We start from the raw sequence: 20482 nt of genomic DNA on the forward strand, positions 1-20482 counted from the left end.
CACGCTTAATGCACACAAAAATGAACAAAACTAATTTTTTAATGTCCTCTTTTTATGTCTTTCTCGGTGTGTGCTCAATGTACCCCATGCACACACATTCTCATTCTCTCTCTCTCTCGCTGTATATGTGTGTGTGTGTGTGTGTGTGTGTGTGTGTGTGTGTGTGTGTGTATCTCTCTCTCTCTCTCTCTCTCTCACACACACACACACACACACACACACACACACACACAATACCATCACCTGTCAAACGAGGAAGTTGTTTAGATCATCTCTTTGCCCTTCGTGACACATAAATTACAATCTTAATGTGTGTTGTCTTATATAAAGTCTACATAGTCACATAAATTAGTGTGCAACAGAAGAAAGCTCTGCCTTATTACTGTATTAATGTAATCCTGCGGATACACACAATTGATTTTGCACTCAAACTTGCGATTGATTAAAGGGTGGCCTTCAATTACCCTGATTATTTGCTTTGATGAACCTAGGTAGGTTGAACTTTGTGTAATATAATGCTACTGCCGTTTCCTGTTAAGTGGTTGATTCATTTCCTGAAAGAAAATCAGTCCGTATTTAAAACAAAATAAATCACTTGCAGGTATTTACTATTAATTGTCATGTCATTCTTTTGTATGTAATACTGGGTGATAATTACACACCATATGTGCACTGTTATATAGCACACTCTTGTGTAGACAGATGTGCCTCTATTATTATGCACAGGCAGCATGTCTGTGAAACATGCCGCAGTCATGTAGGGAAATAAGAAGTTGTTGATGAATTTACAGCATGCCTCTGACAGTAGCTGTTATTTAAGTTATGGGTTTATATTTATGAGCTAATATGTTCTTTATGTTTTTAACATTTATGGAAGTCTCAAGTTTCAGTACTTTGTAACAGTATGTTTTCTGCCAAGGAATGTCTTCAGGACTTTCTTTCTTTGTACCATGACAAACTTGCAGTTTTATTTGTTTTTTTTGTCTTATTAGTTTCATAGTGATAACAGGTATGGCCTCGTCTCATAGATGTTTTACAACATTAAATGTAACTACTATACACGGTTTAAAAAAAAAAAAAAAGCAGATTTAAATAACAATGTTAGTGTTGGCAAATTGTAGGTGTGCTCTCATAGGAAAATCATCAGCTTCAGGGTGATAACGCAATTCCTCACATGATAAAAGCCTGTTAAAATTGCACATGTATGCCATGCATTAACAACAGTGTTAGTATGACCAGACTATAAATTGAAGCCAGATAAAACACCAGGTCTGGATAGTGGAAATAAAGAACATGATTATCTTTAATTAACAGTCTTTTAATTTAATAGACACACACTCACAACTGATCATTGATTAGGATTTGCAGCAATCTTTTTGATTCATGGCACAACAGACTTCATTTCCTAGAAGCCTTTCTCAGCAGGATGTCACTTACTTCCAAATTTGTCTTTAAATATTGATTAGGCCACTTATTGACTTCTTTAAGAAAGTGCAGTGTTCAGTGAAATCTTATTTGCCTAATTTATTACATTTTAGGCTGGCAAACAATACCAATATCAATCACAAATGTGTTATGTGCTTGTGAGATTCATAAAACACAGCACATAATTGATCTTGGATATATTTTCACTTGCTAACATGCTATTGAAAGGCAATCAAAGAAGGGTGAAGATCTGGAGACGATAAATTGGAGTGGCACTTGAGTAATTATATAAATTATATAACTCTTATATACGTAACTATTATGTTAAATAGCTGTGACATTTCATGCTGCATTAATGATATAGATGCAAAACACTTCTGTGCCATACATAATAATAATAATAATTTGTGAATGAAAAGAAAGGCTGCTGGATCAAGAAATCCTTCCAGTTCCTGTTAGACATGACTGCTACTATACTCATGGAGATGGCAAGAAGTTAAATGATAAGCATGACAAATTAGACCAATTTTGTTTTCTCCAAAAATGTGTCTTTGTAGAATATTGTGCATATTAGAATTATGAGAGAGACTTTTAGTGTCACTATATTTTTATTTGCAATGAAAGAACATGCTACACTCATGGCTAAGTTACAGCATTTAAACTAGTGTGGAACCTTTCAGACATAATACAGTGTTAAAGCATGATATTTAAAGGGTTCTCTGGACACTTAACACTCTAAGGGATCCTCCAGAAGCACAAACCTTAACCTTTTTTTCCCAACAGCATGCACAGTATATGCATGGCTCGTAAAATTAATAAATAAATAAAAGAAAAGAATGTAATGACAATTAGTGTTAAATAAAAAAGAAACACACAGCTATAAAGTATAAAGGTATAGATAAATAAAAGCTGATTTTTCACAAAACTGTAAGATATCCCTTTGTATTTATAGAGTGGGTTACACTCTATAAATATATATATGTTCCATATAAAATCTCTCTCTCTCTCTCTCTCTCTCACACACACACACACACAGGTATATATATTTATATATATATTTGTATATATTGTGTATATATGTATATATTTAACATAAAATGAATGAATGTTATTAACAGGTTGTCACCAATTTAACCCATACAATTCAACCAGAACGTTGTAATAATGTAACCCATATATCTGTATATCACATATTTAGTGATTTATTTTCTGCACTAAAAAAGGAAATAATCACACATATTGGTCATTCGTTTTTACAGTACATTGACAGCAGTTAAATATGTTTTATGGTTCCTGGGGCGTGTTATTATCCATTACCACTGTGAGTGAATGATAAACTGTTTTCTGTGGTATACATATAGGTTTATAGGCTAAATTCAGGGAGGGGAAATAGAATATTTATCACAAGCAGATGACGCTATTGTTCTCTTTCCCTGGGCTAACCATAACGTGAATCCAACTTAGCCAAAAGCATCGCTAGGATAACTCAGCAGGAAGGGCAGCAGAGTGAAAGTGGTCCAGACAGTAGCCAATCCCAGAGCAGTGTCCGGGAAGATGACGTCGCTTGTTTTAGGCGCAGCGGCGCGTCCATGTTTAGAGTCAGTTTAAGAGAAGCGACTCAGAGAGCGCAGTGCCACTGAGCCCCTGTGGGACACCAGAGAGGGTTGGAAGCCGAACAGTGGAAGTAATACGCGTGTAGTATCGAGAACTGCTCACAAGTACAACTAGCGCGTCGGGACAGACACTGTAGGCGTACAGAAAGTGTGGCGAGATGAAAAGGCGCTGAAACTCCAGGCGCACAGATCCAGTGTAACAGCTCTCCAAACTCCAAACCAAACCACGCTTAGATAACAAACAGAGACGGAAATGAACCTTTTTTGCTGTTATGAAAACACTTCGCACTTCAGCGTTGTTGAGGGCACTTAACACGGCATTATAGAAAAGAGACCGGGAATGTCCGTTACGCACGGGGGTCTGTTCTGCACACTGGATCGTTTTGCTTTGTAATCCCCGCGGACGTGATTGTGTTTGTCCGGGCTGTGTCCCAATACAATATCAAGCTGAAATCGGAGCGTCAGACAGGATGTACAGCTGCGCTATGTGTGCCCACTTATTCTGGTGCGGTGCGCACTCAGCGCGCAGAGGATTTATCTGGGAAAGCGTGAAGTCCCGCGATTTTTAACAAAGTTGCTCCACTGTTGAAAATTAAAGCCACGATGACCTTCTTAACTTTTTGGATATTGTTCCCTCTTCTGGGTAAGTCGACATTACGTGTGTCCAAACATACTTACAGTAAAGAGCACGTTTAATTTCGTCCAGTGAAACCTGTTTCCATGTTTCTACTGGAATTTTGCTTTCAAGCAGTTTTCCTGCATGAATATTTCTTCATCAGAAATCCTTAGTGTGGAATGTGCTATTATTATTATTATTATTATTATTATTATTATTATTATTATTATTATTATTGTTGTTGTTGTTGTTATTAATCATCTTTATCTTAGCAGATAATAGTAAAATACAGCATTCTAATTTCCTAAGGTATATTGTATTATGTGTTATACTCATGAGTGTAATCATCACCTGTACTTTCAATATGGTTTCCAGCCACATTTCATTTTCAAGCACTTCTACATATTTCTTGGATACCGATATACAGCTCAATCCTGTTGTGTGCAGATGTACTACACGTGTCAGTAAGTGCTGAGCTGGTGCAGACTCAAGCGTCCCGGCTGGATTGTGTCCGGGCTCATGAGCAGTGCCTGGGCCGCTATGGCTGCAGCTCTGCTTTCCGCACAATGAGGCAGTGTTTGGCAGGTACAGGGGGCAACTTCAGCGCACTGAACGAGCCCGAGGCACAAGACGAGTGCAGGAATGCCATGGAATCCATGAGACAGAGCTCTCTGTATAACTGCAAATGCAAGAGAGCCATGAAGAAAGAGAAGAAGTGCCTGCGCATCTTTTGGAGTGTCTATCACAGTTTACAGGGTGCGTAAAAAAAAAACTGGCTGTTTGGCTTGGAATCATAATTAGTTCCTTATTGATAAACCTATTCTGCATGACAAGAGCACTCTGCTATTAAGTGTCTGGAAGTAATCTACATTTTGACCTTGAGTTGCAAAACTTTTGATTAGAGGAGCATTGGTAATCGAGAATATGACTCTAGAGCAGTGCATTTCCAGCTAAATTAGGGTAATAATTCTGCAAGCTGTGTTCATGTATGTAATGTTTTGCAACTGCACTATACAGCCTCTACAGTTTTCTATTGTGCTAATTGAGTTGTTTGTTCTCATTTTCCAGGCAATGATTTGCTGGAGGACTCTCCATACGAGCCAGTGAACAGCCGTCTGTCTGACATATTCCGCCTGGCTCCCATCATATCAGGCAAGCCTGCTGTGGTTATAGCATAGCCTGCTGAAATAGAAAGCATTATAGAGGCAATATCACAAACTAGAAGACTGAATATGGCTATGTTTTATGATGGGCCTATTCACCCTTGTTAGGTTATATGAATGTGCTCAGTTGGCACTGATTCTTTTCTGTTTCTCGTGCTGTTTTATCTTCTTCACTGGCTATTACAGTGGCACAGCTACACTTTATGCACTACTAGTGTCACAGATGACTACGTCAGTTATCTGGTATACTGGGGTAGACCTGAATTGATGATTGTCTTCTCAGGAGTGTGAATGCTTATCAGGGACAGCAGGTTATTTATCCTTGCATTTTATGGTTGACTGTAAGTCCTAATGCTATCCTGGTGTTGCATTTGAGAGTAAAGTAATGCTCTGCAGGTGGTGCTGTTTAACCCCAGCACCATATCTTTTACTAAGCACTGTTCTGCTTCATGAACCTTTTAAACTTCAAACTGTTCATGGCTGCTCTCATTTCTTGTTCTATCTCTGTAGAGCCATCTTAGGGCTTAGTCAAATTCACTCATGGTCCGATTATGAATTAGATTATATATCTCTGCTTAAAAGGTAAATAGTAAGCACTTATACAGCGCTCGTTAACCTTAGCGGTTCAGTGCCTTACACTGTTTCTCATTCACCCATTTACACACGCACACCAACGACAGTAGAGATGCCATGCAAGGCATTAGCTTGTCATTGGGAGCAACTTGGGGTTCAGTGTTTTGCCCAAGGACACTTGGGTCACTTGGGCGAGACACTGTGGAGTCCACATGTGCAGCCACCAGCCTCAGACGGGAGGGATTATGACGCACAAACTCACCCTCATACTGTAGCTTCTGATCAGTGGGCAATTAAGAGAAAAAGTCTATTAAGCAATACAAATGCATCACATTTTTAAGATTAGAAGATAACTAATTCCCCCAAACCATCACAGCGACCTACCTGCATGTCAGTTGGAGCAGATAGACACAGAACACCGCAGTGGAGGTAGGAAACATTGCTCTGGATGGTCGGGCTTCTACAAGTCATGTAATTACTTTTTACCCACTAGTGGAAAATAAATAACGAAGCAGTGAGATTGAGGTGTTTTTATGCCTCAGTAACGTTCGCATCACTCTGCCTGTGTGCGTCAGTGCACTGCAGGTGCATTAAATCATGCGAGTTTTACAGACTGAGCAAGGGGACTGCACTTAGCAGAATTATCTCCATATTTGGAAGAATTGCACAGTGACATTAATCTGGAGCCAAATCCAATCATGCGTCCATTTGCCTATCCCTCTAAAGTCCAGAGTTTGTGTGAATAAAGGGCCACTATAAACTGGTGCAGTGGTCTTGGCTGGTCACAGCATCCTTCAGTATTTGTTCACAGCTGTCCCGTACAGGAGCAGGCACCATTTTTATAACCACCACCACATATCTGTACTGAGAGTCCATCTGGCAATGCTCTGAATGGTGAGAGCAGTCTGATTCTTATCCTGAGCCTCTCACTACAGGAGGCATAAGACATACAGCTTCACTGTGTAACTCAAATAGGAAGCCAAACTTTCATAGGCAGAACAGATTAAATTTTAGAGGTAAAACAGATTTAGTTTGAACCCTTTCATGCATAGTATCTACTAGGGCTGCACAATTAATCGAATATTGATCTCGATTTGACTGCCCATGATTACATGAACATGATCGACTGCAATATTGACGTTTAAAGTTCATCCTCCGCTCATAGAAAACTCTATACATGACGTCATTTTGTAAAGACAAAACTCGAAAACGAGTTAGCATTTTAGCCCTTCCGGTTCCATCGTCCTGAATCAATGGGTTTTTTTTAATGGGATTTTGGTTAAATGCCTGAAATAAGGTCTGTGCTGAACACAAGCTCAAAATATTTTCAAATTTTATTCTATGACATAAAATACACCAGTAAAACCCCACTCAGGATTTCTTTTTTTTTAAGCTTTTACGTGTATTGAAAAAGGCGGTTGCTAACTGTCACGTAATGAGGGTTTAGGACGGATGCAAGTGCAGATAAGAGCTTTATTGAAGAGACGCAGACAAATCCAAAACGTGAGACAATAACGTGGTCAAAAACAAGCAAAAGGTCAGGCGATCGGCAAACCGGCGTAAACAAGACTAAACAAGAATCAAACAACGAGGTCAAGAACAGGATCAAACTATGAGCAGTGAAACTATGAACAAAAGCTTGGTACATGGAAAACTCACGCAATACTTCACGTCAAACGATGAGACATGAGAGGTTTAAATGACAAACATAATTAAGGGTGAACACAAAACAGCTGAGACTAATGATGACACGTGAGGGAACAACCAATGACAATACAGGGGCGGAGACAGGACAGAAATCATAACAAATACACATGTAGAAAGTAAACAAAGTCAACGTCACTAAAAAACCCGGAAGCTTCGCTTCAGGTGTCAGAGCACGCTGCGAGCTCCAGAGCTTGCGCGAGGGGAAATCATGACACTAACAACGTTGTCAGGGATATTAAACATCATCACGCCGAACAGGAAAAAACTTTACAGTTCAGGTATGCTGTGCACAATCCCCCCCCCCAAAAAAAAAAAAAAAACCTGGATGAAGATTGATCCAAAGAGTAAATCTTGAAAAAAAAATATGAAAAATGTTTTAAATCAAATTTGGAAAAGTTGTCGGAAGCTTGGTGATGATGATGTTGAAGTTGAGCGACCGTGGTGTAGTCCGTTTATAGCACATGGTCAGCTTTTTATTTCTGGCTCTTTTATTTAGGCTTCAAACTTCATAAAATTCGTGTTCATTTTTTTAAATTATCTTGATGGACAGAATGTGTTAGTATTGTAAACTTTTGTTGATCACAGAGTTTATTTTTTGCAATAATCCAAAAGCCTATGTGAAAATCCTGTTGAGTTTTTGTTGAGGGAACCAGTGACGCTAACTTCCGGGGTTTCGGTACAAAATGACGTCATCATTGCACCTCTCTATTGGGTGATTTGGCTACGTCTCTCCTCCTGTAAACACTGTTATTGCCTTTTCGGCATTCGCCTGAATTATTTTCATTTGGTTGCATATTGTTATATTTGGTTGCATATTTTCATCTGGTTGGCATTTTTATTTTTTACTTTGCAAAATTTTATTTATATTTGCTTCTATGAGATGATCAGTCTAATTTGATACAAAGATTTGTACATTAGCAGGAATGTAGCAAAACATGGAGGTGAAAGCAGCGGTCTGTTTATTTAAATTTAAAAGTGCAATAAAAATATGTTGTCCCTAAAATCAATGAATAATCGTGATAAATAATCGTGATCTCAGTATTGATGAAAATAATCGTGATTATCATTTTGGCCATAATCGTGCAGCCATAGTAGCTACACTTATGATCAGTGAGATTAAATAAATTGTAAATCACCCCCAGATCACTCAAGTACTGTAATTTAACATAAATCAGTATCCCGATTTCTGTTAGTCTCTAGACCATCTGCCATTCTCAGTGTCTCTGGTATATATTTATAAACCTCCTACACAACACACCACCCTCCATGCCCCCCCGGCAAACCCCCAAAACAAATGTATTAAACATATTAAAACTTGTTTTTTTTAAGTGAAGACATTTCTTACCTTCAAAAATGAGTTGCATCATGCAGTGATCCTAAACTACATACATTTTGTACATGTCAAGAATATTATTACATTTTAAAAATTATTTAAAATTAAATTTTTTCCCTACAATTTCGGTCATCCAAATAAAACATTTTAGGTTATTCGAATGTTTTGAATTAAATTCTTTTGTATTCCTGACCATGGTTAATCCATTTACTTTTTAATATAAGTATTTTTAAATACTAGTATTTAGAATTCAAAATTCAAATGATGTGCAATTTTAAGTAATAAACATCTAACGAATCTGTCTATCTTTTACAATAATTTATGCATGAAAGGGTAAAATGTCTGCAGTCTAAGTATTTTACTAGTAACATGAATGCCTGGATCTGACTTAATCCACCCACCTGAAGGCAAACGTGTTCACGGAACATAATGAATGACTGATACTAATCCCACCATGTCCTCTCAGCTACTCTGTATACTTAGTATATTAACATACAGTGGGGTCCAAAAGTCTGAGAACACACTGAAGAGTTTTTCTACATTTTTTCTAAATTTTTCTACATTTAAAATTAGAAATAAACGGAAGGTTTTAGAATTCTGAAATATGTAAAACACAGGAAGAAATGTTCAATATCTTGAATATTTAACATTCAAGATTCTGTATTTTTTTTAGGGCTCTATTTAAATGTAAGTAAATTTGTGATATTGACCATGCTAACTGTTTTGTACAAAAGGTCGGATTTCCCTCATGTCTAATCTCTTCTATTGAAGCTTGTGTTCAGACGACACTTGACGACTTGATTTGATCTAAAATGGATCATAAGGTTTCGAGTCCATGCCAGCTCGACTACACACTGTCATTAAAGTAAAAAGAGGACTTAGCAAATACTAAGAAACTCTGAAATTCTTGTAAATATTTCAAACTTTTCACTCAAGTTGTTATCAATAATATAATCTATAATGAAAATCATTGTATTAAATGAGAAAAGAATGCAAAATAGAAGCATTTTCACTAGTGGTTTTGCACTACACTGTGTATCTCTCGATAATAAAGCAAGTTGTAACACAGGTCAATACGCCACATCTTTAGAAGAAACCTGAAGCTAAACAAAAAGGTGATGTAGTCATCAGAGTATCTAATTTCACCTACTCTTTTTTAAGTTACCAACAGAAATGTATTCTCTAATTGCTACAGTAAGAGGGCTTAATGAAAAAAACAAAACACCATTATTTTAGTAAATGCCTTTACCAGGCCTTTACACTTCCTTTAAGGAATACTTCACAGTGGGATCAATACAAATAGCTGCATTAACAATCAGCTTATTGCTGACAAAGATACTTAACTTACATTCCATAATAGACCAAGTCCTAATGATGTGAATTTTTTCTGGATGATTAAAATGCTTCAGCTTCACCAGAAGTAAGATGTTTGGAGAATCAGGAGCCCAAGGACCAGGGTATAGTTAAAGAGATGGTTTACTATGTGCACAGAGCCACCTTGGGAACTACAGTGTTTCGTAGTCTCAATCTTAGTCCAAACCTAAGTTGGATAAGACTGGCTTTTATATTCAGTTGTACATGCAAGCAACATACCCAAGGCTAGTTCAAGAAAAGATAAGAGAAAAACATAAGACAAAAGACAAAACACCTTGACAAAAGCATAAATGACAGAAAGACGAAAACATGAGACCATGAGTAAGCAAAAATCACACTGAACCGATCTTAAATGACTGAATCATAACCATGGAAAATAGGAAAAATATTTCACACTAACAAGCCTGTCTTCCTTACAAATTCGTCTAAGAAAAAATAATGATAAATAATTATAGGGATTATCTCTCTGCTAGTAAAAATGTGATCCAGGCTGGCATTGTCGTAGAAGTGGCTCTCAGATATCAGTGGAAGTGTAGTGCCGTTGTAGAGCCACTCTCACAGCCAGGGTTGTATTGCAGCTTTTTGCTCTTTGATGTTACACCATGTCCGGCAGGTCCACATGGCTTTTGTCAGCATTAGGCTTCAGTAACAAATCTCCTGTTGTTACCAAATGGGGGGGTAGTAAAGCTAAGGGGGGGTAAAGCTAAAGGGGGGGGGGGGCAAACTACAAGGTCCTAGAGAAAATCGTAAATTCTCATGCATGTAAAGTAAATTGGATAATAGTTGCTGGCAAGTTGTCCAGCTAATGACAGTTATAGCGATTATGGTTTCTGTGGCTTGTGAGGATTCTCGCTGTGACTCAGGCCTTTCCTAAGATGGGTTTATTACACCATTTATTCAAACCAAGCAGCGTGTGACACAGACGAATACCCATTAGAATGAATTCACAAGGAAGTCTTTGAATTAAAAAATATGCTTCTACTTTATAAATCAGTAGAGGAAACAGCCTTGAGAGAGAGAGCACTCATCAAGCCACCTACAATGGGTGAACAGAGAGGGAGAGAAAAACAGACAGCAAAAAACATAAAACAAATGCAGTACGAGACACATGAATGAGCAGTTGCATATCATAAAACTGAAATGATCAGTTGCTCATTTGCTTTCAGATAAACAAGCAGATGCATGGTTTTCTCTACACACCTGAATAAATGGCCTTTTGTGCTGTGATCACATTTTTAAGGGATTTTTTTATGCAACGCTTTAGAAAAGTGCTGAATGATGTCAAACACATCAGCATTGCTCGCTAAGCGATAAAAAACAGCATTGAGGCCATGTTGGCTGCTTGTTAGTAAGCCATTTATATTTCAGTGTTCCAATGTAACTAGGGACTTTTTTTTTTTGTATTATGACATCAATAGTATGCAATCTTTCAGCCCCATTTAACTATGCCTTAGCTTAAATGCTATCTGGTTTTATGGTAAATGTTCTGCACTTATATAGCACTTTTACCCAAAGCACATTACACTGGTTCTTATTCACCCATTCACACACACACCAATGGTAGCAGAGCTGCCATGCAAGGCATTAACTTTACATCGGGAGCAACTTGGCCTTCAGTGTCTTGCCCAAAAACATTTCAGCATGTGAAGTCACGTGGGCCGGGAATCGAACCGCCAACCCTATGATTAGTGGACAACCCGCTCTACCACCTGAAGCACAGCCGCCCATTTTAAAAGCTCTTCCCTTCTCTTTCATCAAATGCCAAAAATTAGGCAAGTGCCTCCTTCTCACCATGATAAGACTACATGTTAAGAAAATAAACCTAATCTTGATCATTAATAATATGTAATCTAGATCTAAGGTAGTTATCTAAGGTAAGTCTACCCCCTGCTGACAAATACAGCTTAGTCTGGCCAGCAACCAGTTACCAAAACACAGACTTAGCCAAGTTATTTTTAAGACAAAACAACAGTAAGAAAACAGTAGGAAAAAAGTAAAAACGTATCTTAATTAGTTTAGTCAATTAATAAGGAAGGTAAAGAGGGTCTACCAGTTTGACCAGCTCAGCCTGTGTTTTAAAGCTAAGAGCTTGTCAGACAAAGCTGAATTTTTCAGCTCCGTAGATAGAACTCAATAGTAACAGTGCATATATCAGCACAAAAAAAAGGCTCCAGCCATATCTTCATTTGCACAAAAACCACTAGTGTGAATACAGCCTTGGGCTGGAGGAAGAAGTGGTGTACACTCAGACACTGAAAGAGCCATATTTAATGATAAACCATTCTTAGCCACTGAGATGGTAATAGATCTAACAACAAGCCTTGTTAATTGATTTCCTCACGTCTCTGCTTTGGTCTGCAAGTTTGTTAATCATTTGCTAGACTCAAAATGTCATTAATTCGTCCTGATCCTGCACATCTTCCAAGCATAATTTAAGAATTATGCTATTATACATAACCTTAAAGTCTAAGAAATGTGAAAAAATAAACACTATTCTATGCTACAAACACTTGTCTCTAGGACAACTTTCTAGAGGTGAGGAGAGAAGCTTTGACTTTCTCTGTACTGTGAATTTGTTAAATGACATGTTAAGTAGATGTTTGGGGCATCTGACAATTCAATTGAATTTAGAAAGTAATCTGATTAATGAAAAGTAATGCAGTTTGTTCAAATGAATCTTTACTGTGAGGCTTCCCAGACTTAAATGCGTCAGAATTTAATTTGACATCGCAGATGCACTTCTGCTTTTGGCTGATGAGACTTATACAATCAAATTGTACAAGAACTGGAATTCTGGCATGGGACACAGCATCATTTATTTATCGTCTTTCAGCTGAATAGCGGTATTTTGAGGAAATATTGAATATGTTAAAATATATTATATGCATATACAATATAAGACATATTATATGATCATTTCCTAATTCCTCTCCAAGCAAATGTAACAAGGCAGTGTATACACACCTTAGAAACAAAAATGAACAAGTTTAAATATGCGTGCTTTAAAATGGCCTAGCCAAAACAAACAAATATATATTTTTTTTTATTATTATTATTATTATTTATTTTTTATTTTTTTTTTAAATAGGACAATGAATGATAACAGTTTTTAACTGGTCTCTCATTTTCTCCATTCTATAGTGAACAGTTGAGAAATGAAAAATCTAGAAAGCAGCATGTGTTCTCTTCATAACACCTCTCAAGGTACAAAAGTTTCCTGAATAATTCAGTAAAAAATCCAACAAAACATCTCTCCTGATAGAAGTAAAAGTCCAGCACATCTATCATGGCTATTTTTCTGCAAGACGCTGAAAGTCGGCAACTCTGTGTGTGGGTTGTTGCAGTTAAAGTGTGTGAGTGGATAGTGTGGGTCTGTCAGTCAGACGTAGGGAAGTGGAGGGACTTGAAACAGCATGAGCATATAATTAGAGTGGAAATGTGGGGATTATTAAGAATCTATTGAATAAGGCTGAACGATTGTTAGCTTGAATAATTATAAAGTTGAAAGTCTTTTCATTTCCTTTTTATATGAAAATGCTATTGATGTGACTGTTACTGAATTTTGGATATGAATATGTTTTGAGGTGGATTTGATTTTATTAATACTTGCTTCTAAGGCCATAGCTCAGTACTCCAGACAGTAGAGTCTCTCATTGTTTTAAATATTTGGCCTCTAAATCATACATCTAACTTAATATTCTGACAAATTGGCAGTTTGCTTGACGGAAAAATCTATTCAATTCATTCTCTGCCATTGGCATGAATCTCAACCAGGCTATACAAGGGAGAGACTTTATTAAAAATGGAAATATGGCCCTGTCAGCGGTTATTGTTTGGAAGTGCAATTCGATTCGGTCTCATTTCTCAGCATTGATATTGACACTGGTGTATGCACTGTGTATGAATGCCAAGTATCCAGTCAGTAGCAGCATGTGAGAGGGAGAAAGAGGAAGGAGAAAGGAGTTGAAATGAGGATAGCAAGCAATCTACACATCAAAAGAAACTTAAGTGTACTGTTTAACTGCTAATGTTCTGCTGTCTTTCACACCTGCACACATGGATGATGTTTAGTGTAGGACAAAACACCGCTGTAATGTGAACTTAATGAACCTTCCTCCCATCACCCTATTGGTAAGATTATCACATATCACACTATATCGGCAGGAATGTGAACTCTGAACCCCTCGGACCAGCGTCATCACAGACTGTTGTCATTGGTTTTGGTGTCTTTTAATCAAAGCCATCACCAACCTCCACAGGGCAGAGATATCACAATCCACCATTCAAAGAAGACTTTGACAGCAGAAATATAGCAGCCAAACCAACAAGATTCAATCCACTCATCAGCATAATCTGAAATCCAGATTGGAACTCAAAGAAATACAAATTTGACCCACAAAAGTTCTGGAACCAAGATTAACCTCTACCAAAGTGATGGAAAGGCCAAAGTGTGGAGAAAGAAATGATCTGCTCATGATCCAAAACATACAAGATCATCTGTGAAACATTTTACAGAGAAATGCATCCAAATTAATTGGGAGGAACTTTATCATGCAGCAAGACAATGATCCAAATTAAGACAATTAAGCAGCATTTCACTTCCTGAAGAGGAGATGGAATGGATAAAAACAAAAAAAAACAAACAAACAACAACTGAAAGAGGCTGCGGTAAAAGCCAGGAAAAGCATCACAAAAGAAGAAACCAACAATTTGGTGATGTCAGTGAGTCGCTGGCTCACATTAATGGGAGTGCTTGACTTGTATCTGCATGATTTTATGCATTGTGCTGCTGCCACATGATTGGCTGATAGGATAACTGCATAAATGAGCAGATGTATAGGTGTTCCTATTAAAGTGGACAGTGAGAGTATACCGAGTGTATTACTCCCTGTCAGACAACTAAAATGTAAAACCCATTACGAATATGTTTAAATTATGGTTCTTATCCTTGAACCTGTCAATCACAATTTGTATCATCATACAACTGAAATATACTTTTTAAAATATACTGGAGTATAGATTACGCAGGTTAACATGCTGTATGCATCCCGAGCATTCTTGACCTAAAGGTTTAAAGGTAATCTATTTGAGAACTAAGATTATTTATTCAGGAACCTCTTTCCTGGCCTGCATGGTTGTAATTATTTCCTCATCTTGGTAGATCAATATCAAGCTAAATCATAATTAACTGTAAAGGCAAATTAAAATGGCAGATTCTGGACCTGAAGTTAAGATGCTGTAATGAGTAATATGAACTCATGGGACTAGACAGAAGCAGTGCTATGCTTTTATATAGTAGGTGGACAATCAACATCAATTGTAATAATCAGTTTTAAGTCATGGTATTTCAAGTCTATTCTTTATTCCCAGCTCGGAGTGTGTACAGGCTGCATATCATAAAAGAAAAGAAGGCCATCTGTTAACATAAAACTGCTGCAAAATTATTTTCTAATGATTACAATGATTTTAGCATAAAGTTAAAGATTTATTTTCTACAGCACTCTACCACACCAAATTCAGAATTCCTTCTGAGTTATAGTAATGTCATTATCCTCAGAAAGAGTAATGAGAATGATTCATTATTAGTCATTAGAATGGATCACACTGGGACTGTAAATAATATGGGATAAGTATGGCGTAACCATATTTAACATCAATTTCTGTAGCAGTTTGCACTACGGAGAATTGACATTGCATCCCAAGAATTGGCAATGATGCATCCATCATAAACAGTAGAACTGTTCTCGCAGCATTACTGGGTGCATCCAGGTGAGAATGCTGTTAAAGTCGCTGACTTCTAGCTCATAAAAACCTCCAGTTCATAAAACGATTAAGGCACTGGCAAACATTCCAGAGGGGAGATACACACTTTTGACAGAAAATCTAATTGCGTATTGTGAGCTGTGTCATGATTCTATATGCATAGAAGCCTAGTGTAGCTCGCTTCGTTATCAGTTAAAACCAAACTTTTTACCAGTAACATGGCATTCCAGGTGTTCTTATACTTTTGAGTCTAGGGACCCTTTCAATGAAAAAAAAAAAAATCCTTACTGTTTATATAACTACTACATTAGGCAAACATGCACTATACTATTAATGATGCCATGAGAGATCCCTACAATTTCTACCTACAAAAATTGAACCAGTTCCTTGGGGTTAAATTGTAGATTTTAAAAGTATATCTTGTATAATTGACATATATAACTGTTGTGAGGTTAAGTTGATATTATTTATACTGGTTTTGGATTTTTGACTTACCGAATATTAGATGGACAGCCATTTAGGCTTCGAATTATAAAGAAATCAATTATAATGAACAGAAATGAAACCCCTGGCTATGCTTCCTCACCCGACCTTGCGAATTGTGCCCATATGTTTTCAAATATGTACTTCTCTCTGACAGCTTGCTTCCCAAACCACCTCTGTCTCCATATTTTTGTGTGACTCATTTCCTTTGACGTTTTAGCACATAAAATTACACACATCAGCACTATCTGGTAGATTTTTTTTTAGCCTGTGGGTTGACATTTGTGTAGTTGACATTCGTCTAGTTGAGAGGTACTCATACAGCACAAGCACTCTGTCATGTGAGTTCTGCTATGGCACTCAGATTAAATAAAGCAGTTATCACTAATCATATAGTGTAAGCCCGGGTTAAACCTGTTTTAACTGTTATAGAATAATCGATACTATAATCAATATCAATTTTCTTAAGCTGTAAAGTGTTAACCTGTACAAATTCATATAATCGTTCTGTTTACATGCAAGTCAAACTATGAATTTAAATGTCTGTCAATGAAAAAGAAAAAAATACCAATAACAATAGGCCATTCCAATAAATTGATTCTCTATACTGTATACTTATTAGAAAATACATAATGGTATTTTTCATATCTAATCTATATCTTTAAAGTATAGCCACTAATCGTAGATGAACGTTATTCATATAGTTTTACATTTAAATTGTTGTATGTCCCCCACTTGTTAGACCTCATTTGCACCCCTAGATGAAGAACTGATACAGTAACATATTAGAAATGCATGTTTACATACATACAGGGTAGTGAGCAGGAAGTGAATAGACTTCCTTCATGCTGTGTATAAGCGAGGCTGTCACATAGATGTCATTAAGAAAAAAGCCCAGAAAGAGAACTGAGGAATGGAGAGAGAATCTCTGTTATTTCGATGGCTTGAACTGATGGCCTTACACTGACAATGCCAGAGAACTGATTCCTCACAGTCTGCATATGTGTGTGACAGAGAGAGAGAGAGAGCGAGAGGTGTATGAAGTCTGCTGTAATTATGGCTCTTGAGACATGAGCTGTGTGACTGTTGAGGGATTGAAGGGCTTACCATACACCAATTTATCTCTTGGATGTAGCTCTGGTCTCTCAGACTCACTCGTATGCAGCATATTTAAAGCACAAATTAAAACACACCATACCTCTTGTAATGTCTACTCACATCCTGGCACTGAAATACTTGAGTGGCAAGTACCTTGAATAATGAGCTTAAAAGAGTGTCCAATATCCAATTCTGCACATTTCTCTTATATCATGGAGCTGGAATGAGCAGAAGCCTGGGAAAGCGCCATTTAGAAAGGTTCTAGACAGTAGCGTCACTGTATTTCATTTTCATTCCTGTAATGGTCCAGTGTTGGCTTCATTTCTTGCTGATTAATAAACAGTGGTTCAATACTAATGCATGGAGATTGAAAGCACTGCCCTATAAGTACAAAAATGGCAGTGCTCAAGCAGCAAATGACATAATAAGCTCATTACACATTGATTTTTCTACTAATTGAACCATGCATATTTAATGCTTTTTAAATCACACGTGGTATTTGATGTGTTTTGGCCAGTCACCTGATGTTTGTATATAGGTTTAACATACTGGATTTCAGTATACATGAGAGAGGAAAAAGATCAGCTGTAAGATGGCACAGGAGTTCATGCTATGTTCATGCTATGGAGATATTTCAGAGCATATTTCATTATTACTTCAAGAGCTACACACTCACAACCCGACACACTGTGGACCCTCAAATTACACTCCCCGGTATGACACAACGTTAAAATAGAAATGGGTAACCCTGCTGCTTGAATTGCATTTCACTCCTCTTGTGTTAGTGACAAAAAGCCTTGAGGTCCAACAATTAAATGGGATCAGTGTTACGTGCGGGACCGTCAGAAATCTCCAGTGACCTTATAGTGTCTGTTATATGAACCTGTCAGATGTCTTGCACACTTCAGATAGCTGCTTGTTATTGGAGATAATGTAGTATTTGAGATGGGGTACAGAGGATTTGATCCATGGCAAAATTATTCTGTTATATATTGTAATTTGAATCATGAACTGTATAACATCAAGTTGTGACAGATATGTTGAGAGTTCAATAAGTTAATAAAGCAGTCAGTTTAAGTTTATAATATTGGGAGATATGTTTATATATGTGATTAGTTCATATGGGTTTTTTTTCTGCATAGTTAGATTTTTGGCATCTGTCAGGATAATACTATGCTCTGTGACATGATTTTTCTTTTATAATTTGACAACTACATAAAATGTGCTTCAGGCAATCTTTGGATAGTTAAGGGTTTTTAGCCTTCTAAGGGGGGTGTACATTGAGGCTTGACCCTTTAAGGGTTCTTCTAGCAGGGCAAGGCAAAAAAAAAAATAAATAAATAAATAAATAAATAATTGCTAGATGATTTCAAGAAGTTTCTGAATGTTTCTTTTTTTCTGTATTCATAATTCTTGAGTCATTAACCAAAAATTGTAACAAGTATTTTTTTTTACTAAAAAGACTCTAGGTATTGCATGAATTCACTTGCGAACTGATCCACTTTACAGGTTAATTACCGTAAAAGCAAGCTAAATGAAATCACAGATAAATCAATAGACTCTTCCTCAATATATTTTGTCCAAATCTAACTGATGGCAGGATTGCCTCAAAGAGGTCCATTAAATGTCCCTGGGCAGTTGTTTATTGGAATGACCATTTGCACAGAGCACACAGTGCTGTTTAAGTAATGAATCCTCTTCATTAAAGAATGAAAAGATGACCATAAGGGAGTCCATCTCATAACATGACTCAGTGTGCTGAAACAGCACCTGCGCCGATTAATGGAGACTTGACAGCATATTGACTCAGTTGCTCTAATTCCTTCCTCAGAGGATGTGCATGTGTAAGAACAACTAATGAGGAAAAAAAAAAAGAAAAGAAAGGAAAACTGAGAGCAGGACGAGAGTGATAAAAAGAGAGCACGTGAGATAAGAAATGAAAGAGAGGAAGAGAGACAGTATTATTTCTATTATAAAGGTCGAGTCCTTGTATGATTTGATTTGCTGCAGCAGTGTGTTTTTATTCAAGTGAGGTAGCGACACTATTAAGCGCCACTCAGAAGAGCGTCAGGTGCCCTCCATCAGCACTTTCTGCCTCCACTTATTTTAAATCTACATTTAATCTATCTATTATTGTACATCAACAACCAGAGCACACAGACAGTCAGCCAGCCAGGCCGCTGCACCAATACTGTGCCAAAACACACACACACACAAACAGAGATATGCATGGCTCATTTCATATTGGAGTGGTATTCTCTGAGTGATTCATGGCAAGATACTCTGTCCAACACTCTGTACACTGAGGATGGAAGATAGAAGGGCACAGTTATCCAGGAGAAATGCCTCTCCATGATTTTATAATATAGCATCCAGAGCAGAAATGAAAATAGCTGTTGCTGCTACTAGAACTCTGCTCTTAAGATTTAAGGACAGAATATTTTTAAGTCAGTTAGTCACATTAGTGGGCTTGTGTTTCTTATTGATTCATTAATTCGTTCATCAATAAACACTATATCCTAGTGGAGGTGGAGTCCTGGTGAATCTGGAGCCTATCCAAGGAACACTAATCACAAGGCAGTAATACACCCTGGATGGGACACCAGTGCAAACAAGCCTTTATGCACTCATTCACACATTTAGAACTGCTAATCCACATGCAGGCATGTTTTTGCGAGGTGCGAGGAAATCAGAGAATACACCTGAAACCCACGGGGAGAAACGGGGAATCCGGGGCTGTGAGATGGCAACACTGCCCACTGCGCCACCATGTCTTCCCGTCATCATCCTGTCACACAGAACATTTTAAAATTTGTGGTTAACCTCTAATTTATTCACATTCTTTTTATACCCATATGCATTCACATTTAATCACGTCTAACTCCCTGATGCACAAACATCCACAAAAAGCCTAAATACCACATCAAAAGTGTAATTAGTGAAAGTAGTTCTCACTGCAGGAGTTAGTGAAGCGAAATTAGTGAAGCTAATAAAGAGACTTAAAAGCACAAAGCAACTTCATTTCCTTCTTCTAGTGAATGCACAGGATAATAAAAGCTAAGTGAAGAGCAGATGAGGGCCTGCATGAAATGTAAATTATACTAAATATATACCGTGGGATAAATCCTGTAAGAGCATAATAACTGCATTTTTAAATATATAGTCGTTCATTTCAGAGGAATTGGGTGTGATTTCCACAACAGCCAATAGCATTCCAACACAAAACTTTGCTTAATAAAGCAGCCAGAAGTTTAGAGAGAGTTTGTTTTCAGTTGTGTATCACTTCTTACTGCTAATTTGCCCACTGCGACTTTGTTGTGTTCAGCACCCTAGA

The 20482-nt window shown here is 37.3% G+C and overlaps 1 protein-coding gene across 1 annotated transcript in view; it reads left to right on the forward strand.

The window, feature by feature from the left end:
- Positions 1-2895: 2895 nt before the first annotated feature.
- gfra1b (gdnf family receptor alpha 1b) overlaps positions 2896-20482 on the forward strand; it is a 28405-nt gene continuing 10818 nt past the window's right edge. Inside the window, exons 1-3 of the mRNA XM_017482772.3 lie at positions 2896-3681; positions 4102-4410; positions 4723-4806. Coding sequence (XP_017338261.1) covers positions 3642-3681; positions 4102-4410; positions 4723-4806 — 433 coding nt within the window. The 5' untranslated portion in view covers positions 2896-3641. The remainder of the gene's footprint in view (positions 3682-4101; positions 4411-4722; positions 4807-20482) is intronic.

Source organism: Ictalurus punctatus, chromosome 13, assembly GCF_001660625.3.
Source record: "Ictalurus punctatus breed USDA103 chromosome 13, Coco_2.0, whole genome shotgun sequence".
Lineage (NCBI taxonomy): Eukaryota > Metazoa > Chordata > Actinopteri > Siluriformes > Ictaluridae > Ictalurus > Ictalurus punctatus.